Source organism: Phoenix dactylifera, chromosome 2 (genome assembly GCF_009389715.1).
Source record: "Phoenix dactylifera cultivar Barhee BC4 chromosome 2, palm_55x_up_171113_PBpolish2nd_filt_p, whole genome shotgun sequence".
In the NCBI taxonomy this organism is placed as follows: Eukaryota; Viridiplantae; Streptophyta; class Magnoliopsida; order Arecales; family Arecaceae; genus Phoenix; species Phoenix dactylifera.
Window position 1 is genome coordinate 29176100 of NC_052393.1, and position 17953 is coordinate 29194052.

General features: G+C 37.6%; 1 protein-coding gene across 2 annotated transcripts; it reads right to left on the reverse strand.

Moving 5' to 3' along the window:
* Positions 1 to 205: 205 nt before the first annotated feature.
* On the reverse strand, positions 206 to 15544 carry LOC103720451 (U-box domain-containing protein 4-like). Of its 2 annotated transcripts, none has more exons than XM_008810155.3 (5): positions 15324 to 15544; positions 11421 to 11701; positions 10398 to 10514; positions 8257 to 10284; positions 206 to 535 (listed from the first exon to the last, which is right to left on the reverse strand). In XM_008810155.3, the coding sequence occupies exons 2-5, from the start codon at positions 11694 to 11696 to the stop codon at positions 476 to 478; spliced, it is 2481 nt and encodes an 826-aa protein (XP_008808377.1). In that variant the 5' UTR covers positions 11697 to 11701; positions 15324 to 15544; the 3' UTR covers positions 206 to 475. The 2 variants fall into 2 exon arrangements, with proteins under 2 accessions (XP_008808377.1, XP_008808379.1); XM_008810157.3 differs by having other exon boundaries at positions 8257 to 10272; positions 15324 to 15543.
* Between the last annotated feature and the right edge of the window lie 2409 nt (positions 15545 to 17953).

Here is a 17953-nt window from a genome sequence, read left to right on the forward strand (position 1 = left end):
CAATACAAAAATCTTATAGTGTGACAACTGCTGCTTACGACTGCCTGCACACTGATTCCCAGATTGGGTCATTTAGACTGCAGTGAGAGTTCTGCTGCAGTCTAAGTAGAGATAAAGCTATTCCTAGTAATTGTCACCAATAATGTGCATTTCAGTCTAAAAACATATTAATTAGACTTGAGGGAAAGGTCGATGGATGCTGAAGTTTACAAACGGCACGAAAAGATTATATATTATAGAAAAAGGCATATACAGCAGTATCAAGACAAACAAAGAATCAATGGACTTCAAATTGACCACTTTACAGATTAGTCACTCTTACAAAGAAACATCCCTAGAACACTTATCTGACCGACTTAACGTAGGAAAGCTTCAAAACAGTTGCACACTTCCGCTTAAGACAGTTAAATAAGACCCAATTGATAAGTACATAAAACTAAAAGCCAAATATAGATTGGTAATATGTATGCCAGGATCATCCCCTCCCTGCTTTACCATGCCGCTGATTTCGGAAAATGCCAAGAAGATTCTGTGCCTGCAAAACAGGAAGCAAGATTCACATCTTAGGGTTGCCGTCGACCAATTTAATCAATTAATTAGACTTAATGCAGATGGAAGGAATAAATAAATAAACAACAGAAATTATTTTCACACCCTTTCTTTAAAATGAAATTATTGCATAACAAAATAAATTGCAATTTTTTAATCTTAACTCTTAAGCTTTTTAAACCAACGTGCACCAGATGATACTGTATGCCAGTTTCATAATAAGAACCCAGTTGCTATGATGGCGTAGAGCAAATTCAATCCGTATCATATAACAATCTGAATATATTTTAATATTAACCTCACACAAGTATCAAATACAAAATTCATCCCAAAATCATCCCAATGGCATAAATTACTGCAATACAGCATGCAAAGGTCCACTTGAGTAAACCATTCATAAAATTCCCTTTGAGCATAAGGCAGAAACATTTAGTAGTAATCCTACAAACCAAAAAGCAAACAAAATAAAAAAAACATCCGTCAATAAACAAAAACAACATGGCATAAGTTTGGATGCAGATGAAACCATCATTTCCTGACTTTATATGATTTTTAAAATAACAAATCATGATTTTATAATACTGGGGCTTGGTTGTGCAACTAATCTCCTAAAAGTCCAAAGACCATGAAACTGAAAATTTCTACTTTGCAAAGAATTTTCCAATTTGCACCCTTTTTCCCTCTTCCATGTAACTTTTCTTCATTTCTGAGCCTCTACGTTAACAACCAAAGGAACGTTAAGCATAGCCATGAACAACAAGTGATAATTTACACTAGCAGCATGTTTTCTTCTGAATAAAAAGAAGTAAAAGTAATATGCAACATTTTGATAACAAATGAATATGCATACAAGTATGCCTCTCTCTCTATATATATATGAATCAAGGGATGTCTGTCTCGTTTGTCTATGCAGGAGTTCCTGAACCTTTTTATACAATTCCATCCAGTTTGCCCAGATCTTACTCTCCTCTATTCCATCCTTTCAAAACTCTCTTTATTATCACCTCCTCAAGACCCACATTAAACATGACCAGACAAAACCAGGATTTTACTGAAGCAAGGCAACATTAAAAACATTAAAAATAATATTGAACTTTTTGCCCAAAAAATATAATTTGCCATGGAGATTTGTAGGACAATATAATGTAAACTTCACCATATGAAGCCTTTCACTAGGAGAAGTCATAATAATTTCATGCAGTGGAGATCCAATTTGATTATTTAATTATTAAAAAAGCATTTATTTTTTAATTATATCTATGCTTAATTGAAAGTCAAAATAAATAATGGTTATTAATATGTGTAATTGATACAGAAGGATCATAAAATCATAAAACCTATTGTGCACCATTTTGGCTACCTCGGGTAGCTCTAGATAGGTTTCAAGAGTAAAATTCACCATAAAGACTGAATTGCGGATCAAAACTTCCGGCGGCCATAACTTCCCTCGATGATGTCTGATTTCAGTGCACTTTTATTTGAAATTGAGTAACTTTTGAAGATCTCTTGGAGTGCGACCACCCCCCAAGGGTTCATCACACCCTGCTAACAATAAGGTTTGACGATGTTTAGGCCTCAAAATGTGTTAGTCAAAGTATAAGCTTCCATTTTGGGAAAGACTATGACCGGGTATATCTTCCAGAAAAGAATTGGGTGACACAATAAAAAGCTAAATTGATGAGATCTAGCTCTAGTAAAATTTTAATTTTTTCATGATTATTTATACCAGTCATTTGCTATTTAGTAGAAACGGTAACCTCTTTTAATTAGAATAGAACTTTGCCCTGGATTTTGAAAAGGCAAAACTCGCTCATATAAATAAAGGATCTATGTGACAATTCTATGGCTGCTTTCAAAAATTCTTAATATTCTTTATTATTTTATTTTGGTAGATTTGAGTTGAGCATGTTGAAAAAAATCCCTTCTTCTCCTTGATTGGATCATTAATTGAATAATTAATTCAATCAAAAGATTTATTGTTCATCAAACAAATCTAAGAAGAAGAAACAAGGTAGGAATTGTGAGCATTTGCATTACCTTGTTTGATGCTAATGTCTAAGATCCTATGACAATTTTGACGGCGAGAGGGAGGGAGGGAGGGAGGGGGAGAGAGAGAGAGAGAGCATTCAAGCATTGTTGCAAATCATGTTTGGTCTCTTTAAAACCCAAATGCATGCCTACAACAATTAATCGCTATATAATTTCTAAAAATTCTGGCTTGGATGAAAGGTTCTAGTTCTCCTTCCTATTTAGTTTATCCTCTAGAAGGAAACAGGAGGATATTTCGAGCACTTTTAATTTCCTTCTTTTCAGTCGACTTATGAACTTATAGAGAGAGAGAGAGAGAGGAGCTTGGTGCATGGGATTAGGAGCAACTGTAAGCACTCTAACTGGTAAGGCTAGAAAGAAAGTGAAAGTTATTGCATAAAATTAGAAGAAAGATTAGAGAACAACCAAACAAATCAAATGAGATTTATTGCTTTATCATACAGATGGCATGTTACTAATTAAAGCCTCCAAACAAGTAAAGACTGGCGCATTTGATTTAACCCTCATATATTGGTTTTTCAGCTCATCCTTGCAAAAGTCATTAGACATCTACCTCAACAATCTAATCATTGTTATATACATCTTGCCTTCTCAGAATCCTTGGACACTGTTATTTTAAGTAATGTCCTGAACCAGGTGACTCAAGATCTTATAAACCATGTTTTCCTTTAAACTGTCAAGGAACACACCTAGTAACACTTTTCCACAAATGCGCACTCATCAAAATGTAATATCTTCAAAGTAGAGGACCGACTTCAGCACTTGGTTCATGAATCACATGACCAAAGTAAGCATATCAAGAAGGTCATAAGGCATTACAAAAATCAATAGAAGCGTTTTTTTTCATGAAAGCTATCTTTGAGTCATTCATTCAGATTGGACAAACATAAGCATTATCTTTCTTCGAAAATGATGTGAGACACCGTTGAGCATGTCGAATGTGTTGTCTACTCTCTGAATAAAAAAGAAAAATAGGGCTTTAATCTTCTTCACCACTTGGCCAAATCCACCCACATGTGTCACAGAGCCTGGCTTGGAATTAGCACCAAAAATGCATGAGATGATGCTCACCGACAAATTAGTTCACCAACACAAGTTCTTTAAAAGCCGCAGAACTTGCCTTTGAAAGCCTTCAGGACATCCTATATTGAGCCTGATTTGGAAGGACAGCTTCAAATATCGAATAAATGAAGTGAGAACTTAACTTTCGGGCAACAAATCTAGTAGATGCCATTTATAGTGATGCCTCTAATTTCAGCAAAAAGCAGGCATATTTTCATATTATGTCCTTCCATGTATTACTAACGGAATCACAATCAAAATTTTTTCTAGCTCTTCCAATGATTCTAAAAAATTAATTGATGGTCTTCCTTCTCCTTTTTTCAGCTTGTTCCCCCTTAAAGTATTTGCATAGTCCATGACAAAAGTATAGGCGATCTATTTCCAATAAACAATGTGTATGTATCTCAACGCCATGAACTTTGTACGTGATAAGAGATCATATCTTCAACATCACAATCTACATTATCAGCAAAATTCTTTCCAACAAAAAAGTTCAACTTGAACAAATGATCAACATGTCAACATGTAACTTACAGCCCTTCTTTAGCTAATAATCCTATAAGGAGAAGGATGTAACATGGAAATTAAATCCAATGATTCCACCCTGGTAATATATGTTTCAATATGTATCTGGGCCTAAAAGAAGAACTTCGGGAATACTTTATAGCCCAAAGATGAATGTAACAGCCTTAAAATAGACATTCGCCAAGTAAAAATGGAACCTCTGTCATTCAGACACTATGAATGGTCGCATTATTTATTCATTAACAAAAAGAAACATACAGCATGCACCATCCTTTCTTCTGCATCTTCCCTCCCTTCTTCCTACCTTTCTCCATGATTTCTTTATCTGTGATATTCTATTAGATGACTATGATCAGATTATAAAAGGGTAGCAAGCTAATGCAGCATTGAATTTCTCCTATCGAGGAAACACAAAGTGAATCTAAAACAATTTGTCAGACTTGGTATATACATAATATTAGACAAACAACAAGGATAGTGTATTCAGAAAGAGGAAGATGTAAGTATTCAAATCTATTTCCAGATTTTACATCTTTGTATGAGGGTCTACATGTATTCCTTGTCAGACCCTTCAGACCACTAAATACTTGTTCAACTCCCATTACATTATTACTAAGGCCTTTCCAAAAATAAGAACAGCATTTCTCCAGGCTACCCAATCAAAATCCATTTGTGTATTTGACTAGGATGTTATTACTCCTACAGCACCCTGCCCCCCCCCTCTCTCAAAGAATTTTTTTTTAAAAAAAAAATAAGATCCATGAGATCCCTACACAATATTTCAAAATCCCAACCAAACAGTTATACGGCTGCTGCAAACTTTAATTATGTAACACTTCACAATCTAATCATAAACTGATATCATATCCCTTACAAATAACATACAGCACAATATGCATATAGGTGCAATACGAGATGTAGACAATCTTGCAGACACAAGGAAAATGTTTTGCAGAAATCTTGCAGCCCATCAACACCAAATCCCATCTTTTTTGGATAAAGTAAATCACCTTGGATAAGAATCTGTTATATCTGAGAAATTTGGTTGGGGAAGAACAAAAACAAGCCAATCAATTCTCTTAAATTCCTCTTTTTTGTCCCTTTCAATGTCAACCCTTGTCATCCAGACAGTGAGTTCCAACATCTTAGCAGGCCATAAAAAAAAGGTGCGGCTTAGCATGGCAAGGTACATGTCATGTTAGCATCTTACCGGAACACAGCACTAGGATGATGCTAGCCATGTGCTTCTACTTGGGACACCACCATGCAGTCTGTCCCAATCACTGGCACCACACATCACAAAATAAAAGAATACATCCATGACAAACTGGAAAGCATAGCACTGACATGATTTTTAGATCCTTGGCCAAAGATGCTAAAGGATTGTTTGGATGAGTGGATTTCCAATCTGTTGATAGCTTAGGTCAGCAGCTGCCACAATCTCAATGAAAATATTATTAGTGTTGGCTTGGTGGAGGGAGACGGCCAAGCTCTTGCAATCACTTAGCTTTTAAGATAATTTATTCCATCAGAAAGCCAGTTTACCTTATCCCTAAACTTTAGGGATTTGGGAGCCGCAAGGTTTCTCAGTCAGGCAAAAAACCCTCTCCTTACCCTGCTGAGCTATTCCCTCTCTTAACCATAAAGGGAACATTCCATGTATAGCCTGAAAGAGCATCCAAAGAACCCCTAAATCTTAAAGTAGGCTCACTGCTATAGAATATTTATTGGAGTTGCCAAAGCTACCCATTACTCCACATCTTTAATCTACAAACATCACCTCTGTTGGAAATCAAACAACTACAACAAAACATATTATATATCAAGGGTTTTATACCTATCCCCATACTGGTTTTGTCCCAGAACAGTATGATATCAGTATGCTCAGGATGCAACAAGATAGTATCAACAATATCAAAAAGCAACCAGCATGCAACTTGTATGGTTGGTACATATTGCAGGTACACAACCATTATGGACCATTTAAGAGGGAATCAGTGTTCTGCACCCATACTAGAATCATTTGTCTATCACAACATCGGCAGAACCAATACCAGGCACCGTACCGGTTCTCTGATGGGACAAATCGGTATGGACCCGCGTCGTGCCATGTTGGGACTGTATCGACACAGTAGAAGAGGCGGGGAAGAGGGAGAGTGAGAGAGGAAAAGAGAGAGAGAGGGGGAGGGAGGGAGACCAGAGGAGGCCGATGGAGAGCGGTGGAGGGCCGGTGGAGGCAACCGGAGGCCGGCGCCGAGGCAGCAAGGGGAAGCCGTGGCCGTCTTGCCGACTTCACTTAAAAATCACGAAATTAAAAGAGCGGCCGAACCCATATTTCGAACGAAACAGGGGAACGACCACGACTTCCCCTTGCTGCCTCTCCGCCGGCCTCCCTCCCTCTCCCTCTCCCTCTCCCTCCCTCCCCCGCTCGCTCTCTTTTTTCCTTCTCCTTCTCTACCTCCGGCAATGGTTTTCATTTCCATTACCAGTACTATACAGGTGGGCCGCCGAAACTGTACCGGTGGGCCGCCGGTACGGCTCGGAACAATCGAAATCATCTGGTTCGGGACGGTTCTGCCGACCCGAATATATCGTAATGGTATAGTGCTCATGGTACCATACCGAACTGGTAGTATTTAATCCTTGCGATATATGCTTTCCAAGTTAAAAAAACCATACATAGATTCTCGTCACTAAATTTTTCACTGGTCACTATAACATATGTTCCTGATGAAAAGATTAAAAGAATCGATCCTTGACTATTATTGTCATCTTTCAATCAAGGATTAAAGTATTATTTGTTGTGCCCATGCCAAACATAGCTTCGCATGGTATGGTCATGCAGTGCTGAATTTTGATGGCCACTTGCCCAACCATGTATATGGGCTTGTGGCAATCAAAATGGGTCCCTGCCAATTCATGCTGCACTACCACATACTAGCATGAGCCTATATGGACTGACATACATACCCATGCTGATACAAGCACAACACGATGCCCTATTCCATGCCTTCAACATCAATATTCAATCCTCCTTACCTATATCTTCATATTTTACCCCTATGTCCTGTAAGGCAATCCACCCGATTTCGGAAACAACCTTTCTTCTTACAAATACTATATTTTCCTTATTTCAAGCTCTCACTAAATAAATTTTGTTAACCAAATAAAATCGAGTACTAGCCATAATTGAATTCCTCATTTTCCTAAACTTTCTTCTCATTTAACAGCAATTTCAGTGCTTGCTACTTCAGTCATCTGAAATATAAGTGGTAAATATATGGTTCCTCTAGTTCAGTCCTCCAGGTGTCCTTTCCAGTGGCTTCTAAAGAACGAAAATAATCTTACCATCTTCAATAAACCTCACTCCCTTCTCAAACGTATACTGCCTTACACCCAATGCACATAATTTGATGTACTAGGAAATTTTGTGCACATGCAGTGCATCTGTGCATGTGCCATTTGATAGCTTAATTTTGATATAGTTCAACAATCAAACTGTCACTAAGTTAAAGAATAGAAGTGGTATGTCTTTCTAAGATTCCTCTTATTTTAAGAGCAAAAACTCTACAACCACATATTCATATGTAATAATGATATATCTTCAACCAGATTGCCTTTAAAAAAGTATGCCAAACAAAACTACAAAAAATATATAAAAAGTATAGATCATAAGTAGTAATGGTTCCAAAGAGCTATCCAAATATATTTTTAAAACTAATGGAAAGTTGGAATGATCAAAGAATAAAAGACACCAATACTTTGATACCACTTATGAATTCCAGAAACTTCTATACCAGAAGTATGGAAATAAAGGAGGAAGGGAAATTGAAAGACATTAAAAAAATAAAGGTTGCATTAATCAAAGAGATCATAGAACAGCGACAATACTACCACTTACATGTGGCCGAATATTGAGAAAATTTATATATGAGAACTAATCTCCGATTCATAAATCTAAAATGATGAAAATTTTGGAAATATAAACAGAAGAGGCGCCTATCAAAAAACATAAAACATGCTTATGTACATACAAACACAAAAAAATAAATGATGATGAAATGAAAATACCTTTTCTTTAGCTCGTGGTGTCCCTGACTGTGATAATGCTACTAGTGGTGGCACGGCACCTTCTTGGAGAACTTGAGTACAAAATCTATTGCTATTTATACAGAGTTGAAGCAAAGCTGCAGCAGCATTTTCTTTCCCTCTTGCAGATCCCAATTCAACAACCTCCACAAGGGCAGGGATTCCACCTAAATGACCAATTGCTCCCCTCCCTTCTGCTATAGTCGCAAGGTTTGCCAAAACAGCCACAGCCTTATCAACCATGCCAGCAGCTGGGTCCATCAGCTCTACTAAGTGCTTCACAGCCCCAGCCTGCACTATACGAGCCTTGTTCTCATGAAATATCGATAAATTAAACAATGCTGTTGCAGCATCTTTCTTTCCTCGAGGAGTCCCATTTCCTAATAATTCAACCAGAGGTCCGATAGCACCAGATCGTCCAATCCTAACCTTATTGTCTTCAATTACTGAAAGGCTAAATAAGGTTGCAGCAGAGTTCTCTCTTGCTTCAGGATTCCCTGCCTCAAGAACATGGATAAGAGGATCAATGGCACCAGCATTTGCAATGATAGTCTTGTTGTTGTCATTGATCGATAAGTTCAGAAGTGCTGTTACAGCATTCTCCTGAGTCTTAGGGTCCGTTGAACGAAGCAGATCAACTAACGAGCTTATAGCTCCACATTTTGCAATTACAATTCTATTTTCCATGTTGTGTTTAGCAAGAAAGCGCAGCTCTTCTGTAGCAGCTCTCTGCACATCAACTGAATCACTTTTCAAATCCTCAATCAGTTTTCGAACTTGGGTCTCAACACCAGATAGGTCAGGCCTGGAATCCATAGATGAAGATGTTATGATCCTGGGGATAGATGACCGTCGAGAAATGGTTTGGCTTCTAGAACGAGCCTCACCCAACCTTGGAGGGAATTCTGGTTCTCTCTGAGGAGTGGAGGAAACCGGAGTCTCTCGTGTAACTTCTCCTGAGGTATCACTGCTGTCATGTGTAAGATCACTGGAAACTTGTGACACCACATTTGCATCTCCAGTACCTGGAAGATAATCATTACTTGAAACAGCACTTGAGGCTGAGACACTTCGGTTATGGCCCTGTAACTGCTCATCAACTACGGAGGCTTGAGAATCCTGTTCGGGTTCGTTAGCAGTTTGGCCACCAGAATCAACATGCCTCTCTCCCAAGCTAGGTGATAATCTTGCAATATTTGCATCACACCCATTTGCAATTTGCAAAGGTGCTGCCACAGGTAGGGAACTATGTTGAGAAGACAAAGGCTTCTCGTGCAGAGAACTGTCTTTGAGGACTCCATTGGACGAGTGCGAATCCTTATGTGAACTCACTATACACCTGTCAGATTCTGGTGATCTTGGATGGCTAGTCCTTGGAGAATGACCAGAATGAGGAACATGGCAATCATTACTACTTGAATCAATGGGGCTAAGAAAAGATGAAGGGTGATTCATATTCACGAGTTTTACGGGATGCGGAAGCTTGATGTCATTTGATTCACACCAGTTGGCTATTAATGCCTTGACAGTATAGTTGGGAATCAAATTAGTGTGACCGAGTGTTTGATGCGTCTTGGGGCAAACATTGAAACCTTGATCAAGCCATTTTCTAATAAAAGCCCGCTCATATGTTTGGCCAGATGCCACAATCACCGGGTCAGACATCAGTTCTAGGGAAAGTGGGCAGCAAAAATCAGCAGGAATCAGCACCCCATTAATGCTGTGCACCTGTTTTATTTTAACCAGGCACTCATGCATATGAGTGACAAGTGCAATCATATGATCAATCTGTTCTACTTGGTTTTCGCCATTGCCAACCTTCACTTTAAGCTTCTCAAGGGCAACAGCCTCCATCAGCAATTCTTGATTAGATGACAAGCTCAAAGAGTTTGAAATTTTATCCAAATGCTCAGGCCTAGGAGTAATCTTCTCCCTCTGATCTCTTAAGGCCTCTTTGATGACATCTGATATCTGGTCATTATGCATATGCTGAGTTTTCTGCACACAATGCTGAAATGGTTGGTCCAAAGAAACCTCAATCAAAAAACAGACAACGGAGCTAAATATATCACGATGAGATGGAAGAATAAAGAGCAGTTCAAGTTTCATATGTGTCTCATTACCTCGATAGATGTTGAAGTAGAAGTAACTATCACAGATGGAAGCAGAGAATTAAGTAGTTGGCATACTTCAATAGCATATTTTTGAATATTTGTTATTATGGATTCAATCTGCAAGACCTGGGAACAGCAATTCAAATTCCAGTTAGAAAATAACAGCATTGATGATTCTTTGGGCATTACCATAGCAACATGCTCTTCATTACACACATATCTCATTGAATTTAGCATATGAAAGCCAATTGATAGTGATGTGTCATTAATGCATGAAACGAAAGGTATTGCCTAGAGCGCTGTAAAAGTATATAAATAGTTGAACTTAAAAACAAGAAGTCTTTCTCCAAAAACACCAGCAGAAAAACAAAATATGAGCATATAACCTTCAGTCCTTAATGACCTTAGAAGTTTTAACAATCCTTACATTTTGCAGAAGGTGTTTCTCATGTTTTAATATTTTATTTAGTAAAAACGAATGGCTTCAAAAATTACTCTATAATCCAGTTCCACATTCTTCCAGCCCACGTTTAAATAGCTTACTCTCCAATTGCAGAGGTTAGATACGCAATCCAGTACTGTCCTCTTACAAGTTAAAATTGTTATCTAGCAAGTTATAATGATGTTAGCTTTGTTTAGAGGAAGAAGGCGTTCATAAATAGCGAGCTCTAAATTAACAAACTAAATATTTTACATTTCCAACATTGCTGCAGACATGTCAAGCTTGGAGTTGATATGAATCAAAACTAAAACCTGGGGGCAGAATCTGGCTAAAATTTCACTGTGTAATCCAGGAAAAAACATTTCCAGTTGAATGGTGACAACAATAACATTAAATGAATTGTTCTGAACAAATACAATGAAGAAATCAGCTTATTATGTGCACAGAACTTACCTTTCATGCAAAGAGAGACATCGAAAAGATAACAGTCCAAAAAGTTATTGGTAAGACACATTTTTTAATAACAGCAGCAAATGATTTCTTCCAGAAAAAATAGGCTAAGTTTCCAAAACCAGGTCAAGGTGACATACAAAATAAACTTTACTCATGGTAGGGTGCCAGCTCCCAATAAGTTCTCTGGCTTCATTGACAACACCATCAAGTTCTTCCAACAGCTTAATTAGATTCCCATCTGATGATATCTCAGAAGCCACAGCTTGATCAAGCACAGGTTTCAAACACTCCAAGATTTCATCAATTTTCTGGAAGTATCTTTGAACCAGCTCGGATTTTATAGAGTTACTAGATGACAAAAGATCAAAGCGTGCAATGCTACTGAGCAGTGTCTTTAGCAATGATATCTCCATTACACCTGTTGCAAAAGCAAAAACATGAGTATACTTCAAAACAGTCATGCATCTGTATAGAAACTTGTAACTCCCTCTTGGAACAAAATAAGAACTTCCAGCTCCAGGAAATTCTTACAAAAGGACATCTGCACAACAAGTTTGAGTAATTTAGTATACCAAAAGAAGTTATTTATTTTTTGTAATTCGTGTCTGATGCCATGAATTCTGCTACTCACACTGAACTGGAAAGTGAAATGAATCTGAGGCAAATGACAAAAAAATTGTTATAAAATGTACAATCAAGAGCCTCACAAAATTGACAGTCATGTATGTTTGGTTTCATCAACCTAAATGGTAAAAACAGCATCTAATGAAGAGTAATTTCCCATCTATCAAAAAAGAGTTAAGAACTAATATACAATTTCTCTTAAGCAACCATCATATACGTTTATAACGCATCAGATAGTGTATTTACTTGTTCTCTTGAGTATTTATATGGTGGACTATGGGTTGGCATCCTCAGTGAATTTATTGTCTTTCAAGTTCAGTTGTTACTTTTAGATTTCCTAATTGTTAATAACATTTGTTATATAAAGCTGGTAGAAGTAGTCATTTGGCTAGTTTTGCACCACTATTCAATGCAAACATTTCCTAGACTCTCTCATATTAAAAATTTCTTAGACATCCACTTCCCTGCTTTTTCCCCCCAATGCACTTGCCCATCCACTGCTGGTTCAAGGCTTCAAGGCTCAAGCAACTATAAGCTGGATTTGTCACAAAGCTGATAAATATATATAACCTATAAGTTTGTTCTTTCCATGTTGTATAAATTTTCTGGTGAGCTACAACATGATAATGATTTACCATTCTTGATTGTTTTTAACTACGATATCAATGATCTTTTGTAATTCCTGAACCATTCACCACTTTAGCTTTCAGTGGGATTGTTATTAGGAATTTTTATTGATTAAAAATTAATATTTTCTTTTTGAAGCAATTTTTATCACAAATTTTTCATGGATCATTATCCTTCATAAAGTATGAAAAATTCTTATTCCGAGTTCAAGAAAAAGAAGTGATTTCTCCTAAATCTATACCCATAAGGAAAAGAGAAAAAGCATTTTGCTGGCACCGCAAATGGTTAGTTGCTCAACCATTGAACATATTCTAGGGGGAAAGAATAAGATTTCACTCATCAAGTGCTGAACTTCAAGAAAAGAAGTGATTTCTCTCCTAACTTCCTATCCTTAAGAAAGGGAAGAAAAGCATTTGGTTGGCATTTGGCAAATCGTTAGTTGTGTGACCATCGAGCATATGCTAGAGGGAAAAGAATAGGGTTGCACTCATCAAGTGCTCAACCCCATTTGTGGTGTTTTTTTTTTTTTTTTGGGGGGGGGGGGGTATGCTCAATGTACATCTGAAAATTGTTCTCAGATTTGCAGTCATCCTCATATTATGCATTACACAATCTTGTACCATAATCAATATCCAATCACATCATTGTAGGTTATTGATGACACAGGAATCAATCCTTAAATTAGTAGACTAAAAAACCATACAAGATCAAGGTTTACAGTGGAAAGCTTCAAGTTCCCTGACATCCATTTCCAGAGTTCGGATGCTTAATTATGCGGGTAAAGATCTGATTATTTTAGCCAAGCATCAAAATTGTTCCTTCACATAGCTGTTAGTGTTACCTTTTTTAATATCTATTGGATATATTGATGCAAAATTATAATCTTTTGTCTCACTGCGATTATTAAACAGCAATTCCTATGCTCTCCACATCTTGCACTTTTTTTAATGCTTGCAAAAAATGTTTTGCGAGCAGTTCTTCCCATTTGCTCCCTCTCTAACTCTCATTATGATATCATGGAAAGGTTTATAGAATAACGCACTTGTCCATTCGAATGTCATCTATCTCAAAACCTTTAAAAGTATAAAACTTAAGAAAGCTGATTTTTGAAGAGGTCAAATGGTTGAAATAGTTTAACAGGCTTAAGGATGTAATTTTAGATCATGGAAACTTTATAACTCATCTTTGTAATGCTTTCCACATGCTTGCCCCCCCATCACTATCCCACTTGAACCCTCCAATGCTCATTCTTTGTCCTAAACCGCTCTTGATCCGACTTCCAAATATTTGCACTCTTTCTCTCTCCCTGTGTGTGTCTATATGTGCACATGCACTTAAAAATACATCCTACCAATGGACAAAGTATCAAGTGGTAGTCCACATATATAACCAGGAGGAATTAACAATCAAATTTGTGCCACAGATTTTCAAACTATCATTGAAATACAAGAACCAAGAGCATCACTTATAGTCAAAATAAGCTGAAAAGATAAGCTTCTCCAAAGCATCATGTCTTATTTTGGCGTGTCAAGGCCTAGGGGTTATAAATGATATTCCTTGTCTTTATTTCGTGTTTGAAATATATAGAAAAGATAAAATTAGGGGTTATGTGTAGAGTTCTAATATCTGAGTGCTTAATTTCTAATCGAGGCCATTAACTCTGGAGATTATCTTCTTAGATGAATATCATATTGTGCCTTTTCCCCTTATTGCATTATGGTATATCAAGCGAACACACCCATTTTATATCTTGTCAAAGTGTTCGGTAATGCATCTGAAAAATGTTTCTATCAGAATAACAGAGTTTGGTGTTTGTAAATTAACATTTAAATCTTCTCAAATTTCAGTTGCACATACCTATCTCATATCCTTGATTGACCGCCACTTATGGTCATCAAATTTCAATTCATATAGATCAAAGTTTTGAATAAGACCATGACTTATGAATCAATTATCACTACAATAGCGACGAATATAGACTACAAAATGCCAACAGGCCAATAAGTACAAAATCTCATATAATCAAATATGAACTGCAGGACCGCACAAACGAACAGATTTGGATACAGACATCAAAATTTTCAAGACGCCCTCCCAACAGCAAAGGGACCAAAACCCTACTCTACCAATGCTAACACCCTCACAAATTCTAAGCACAACCGTAATTCCAATATCAACGCGTAGCTAATTCTACCAGAAATCCCATATCCTGGCGTGTAAGCAAACTACTTGCCATTCAAAATTTAAAAGAAAAAAATCAACAAAATCCCATCAAGTTAGCCTAAGACGAACCAGAGACCCTATATATCCAACGAAACCATCAAGAAGAGGGCTCGACACCCCCAAAAATCATTCTTTCATAACGATTTCAAGGTTTCAATTCAAATGAACGAGAAAAGCACCCTGACCCTCCAGCTAAACCATTTCCCCAGTCAAAAAGTCAGGAAAAAAAAATATAAAAATCTGATTAATTTCCCACAGCCCAAACGAACGCAAAGCCCTAGAATCACCCCAAACCATAAATAATCCTGCTACGTCTCAAAACGATACCTTTACAACAATTTCGCGGCTAAAATTGATATAGAAGCGAGACGGAACCCTAACAATCGGCTTCCCGCACCAATCGACAAAGGCAAAACAATTGGCACCAAAGATTGAATAGGTAGATGAGAGAAGGAACCCATTAATAATGGATCCGAACGAATATGTTCCGGATTAAGGAGAGATCGAAATGAAACGAAACGAAGACGAGAAATGCAAAAGGGAACGAAGGGGATGAGGGCTCTAACCTTCACCTTTCTGCTTCGCCGTCGCCGCCGTCGCCGCCGCCGCCGAAGGCAACTTCGCCGGCGTTCCTTCAAAGAGGGAGGGAAGGAGGGGGTGTTGGATTTGGGGCTTTTATTATTTATTTTTATTTTTTTTGGTAGAAGGATCTGGGCTTTCAATGGAAGGAAGGAGGGGAGTGGGGGAATTTTTTCGTCAGCTTCGATTTTCACCTTCTCCGATTTTTAAGCGGAAAGGGGTGGAGAGAGACTCGGTTAACGCACACCGACGATGATATTCTTACCCCGACTTCTTTCGGTGTGAGTCCGCCACCCTGGCATTTAGTCGAGCTCAATATATATCAAGATTAGGACTAGATATCGTTGTGGGATACAAATGATCAGGTCCTAGCTTGGCTTAATTAGGACTTGAATGAGCCAATTGCAAAAATATTAGGGAAGCTCAGCTTGGGTTGGTAAGAGCTCAGTATATATATATATATAAGTTGCTCGAGCTGGTTTGAGCTCGAGCGAGCTTGACTTCAACCATTCAAGCTCGAGCCAAGCTCGAGCAGCTTGCTGGTTGGCTCGGCTCAACTCATTTGCACCTCTATTTTATTAATTATTATTAATAAAGCATGTTTAATTAACTAAAGATGATACCATGATTTATTGTATATTTAGAGAAATCAAGATTTTCAAACATAATAACATGAGCCACTAAATTTTTCTAATTGGAATTTAGATTTTTATCAAATAGGTGAAGTTCTTGGCTGTTGGACCAAGAAACTTAAGATTGAATCTCGCCTTCAATTTTGAAGGATAAACTCCATTATTTAGCTAGTTGCCTACAGCCCTTCAATTTTAAAAAAAAGAGCATAAATATTAATTGTTTTACTTTTGCATTTCATCCATTACGTTGATGAAAATTTAATTCCCGGAAGGAAACTTCCGACAAATCCAGAAAATAGTCATGATGGAAGTATTATTAATAGCTTAGTTTTGTTTATCAAAACTTAGAAAAGGTCGGATGCATGTTTATGCATGTCAATCTATCCTGCGAATGACCCGCTTTAAGCATATTTGGATTTGACATAAATAGATTTAAGTTGTAAATAAGTCAATCCTTCTAAATCTATTTATTAAATGAGTTAGGTTCATGTTTAAAGCTTTGATCTGTTTAACCCATTTAAAATAGGGTCGAATTATGATCCGACCCGTTTAACATATTTATAACCTATTTGATTAAATTGAAATCTACTTAACCTATTTCTAACCTATTTAACCCAACCCGCTTAATCTGTTTAAATCCATTTAACCTGTTAAAAATCCGTCTAACACGTTAAACCAGTTTAACCTGTTTAATAAATGGGTTATGTTGGTCAGGTCGGCTTACCTATTTAATAAACAACCCGGATTCAGATTTGAAATTTTGATCTATTTAATATACAGGTTGGGCTGGAGTTGTTGAATTTTAGATCCGATCTGCATCCAATTCCAATCTGCATCTAACTTGACCCGATTGTCACCCCTAGGAATTAGGATAGGGTCTACGAGAAAGAATAAAATGACATGATTGGTATGGTGCACAGTCATATGGTGCAAGCGGTAGAGGATATAATTTCTCGATGGTCTCGATTTGGTAAGTCCACACCATCCATCGGCAAAAATGAGTTGGTGGCGAGAAGTCGGAAATAAGCGCACTAGCAGTATCCATAAATTAATCAAGGGATCCATTTACCGGACCAAGTAGGAGATGACTGGGGGCAAGCATTCTTTCAAGACACTTGTGGTGTGTTCACATGCGCGGGATGTTGGTATGAATCTAAGCCACTGGATAAGGACTTTGACATGGGAATCGTTGAAGAGTCAAGACGCTGAACCAGCGAACTCCATAGCCGACTTTTTTGAGATCATATATTTTATTCTTCTCGGTAAGCTTGAAGATCGTTGACCAAACCAGCGAACAAGAGCAAATATATTTCCGTTTCTCTTTTAAATTCGCATAGGAAATTTTGGAGAGGCTTTGAAACATAAGAAATTATCGATCGTTGGAATGTTTCAAATGGTCGTCGCTTGGAGCGCCGACCTGCATGCAAGAAAGTTCGAGAAGTTTTGACCACTCCACCGGAATCAATGATAGGAGGATCGAGTGTCTGCTTGGATGGCATCATCTATCTCTTGCCCAAGACTAAGACACAAGAGAGCAAGGGTTCAATTTAGAATGATGTTAGTCCTTGTTTCGACCCGATCAACAAAGTTCTGGTTGCATGAGCTTTAGCTTGGTCTACGGAGCCGAGGGTTGCAACCTAATCGTTAACTACCTTCTTACCGTAGAAAAAGCGCCACCCGTAACCAACCGGTTGTTAAAGGTCCTCTTTGATGTAGAGTTGATCACGAGCCACGTTAGGTAAATAAGCCCAACTTGAAGTCCGACTAAAAATAAATATAGTTTAAACATGAGGCCCAGCTTGCGATCGGCTCTACTCTGATCTAAAAGAATAAGGAGAATAAATGCCCTTCCACTTCCTAGTAAGTGCGCTTCTCTTGGTTCTCTCATTCAAATATGAGTTAGCTTCTAGATATTTTATAAACCGAAGATTATGAACATTATAGAATTTCATTTTGCGGCGACTGTCATTTATTTTTATTTAAAA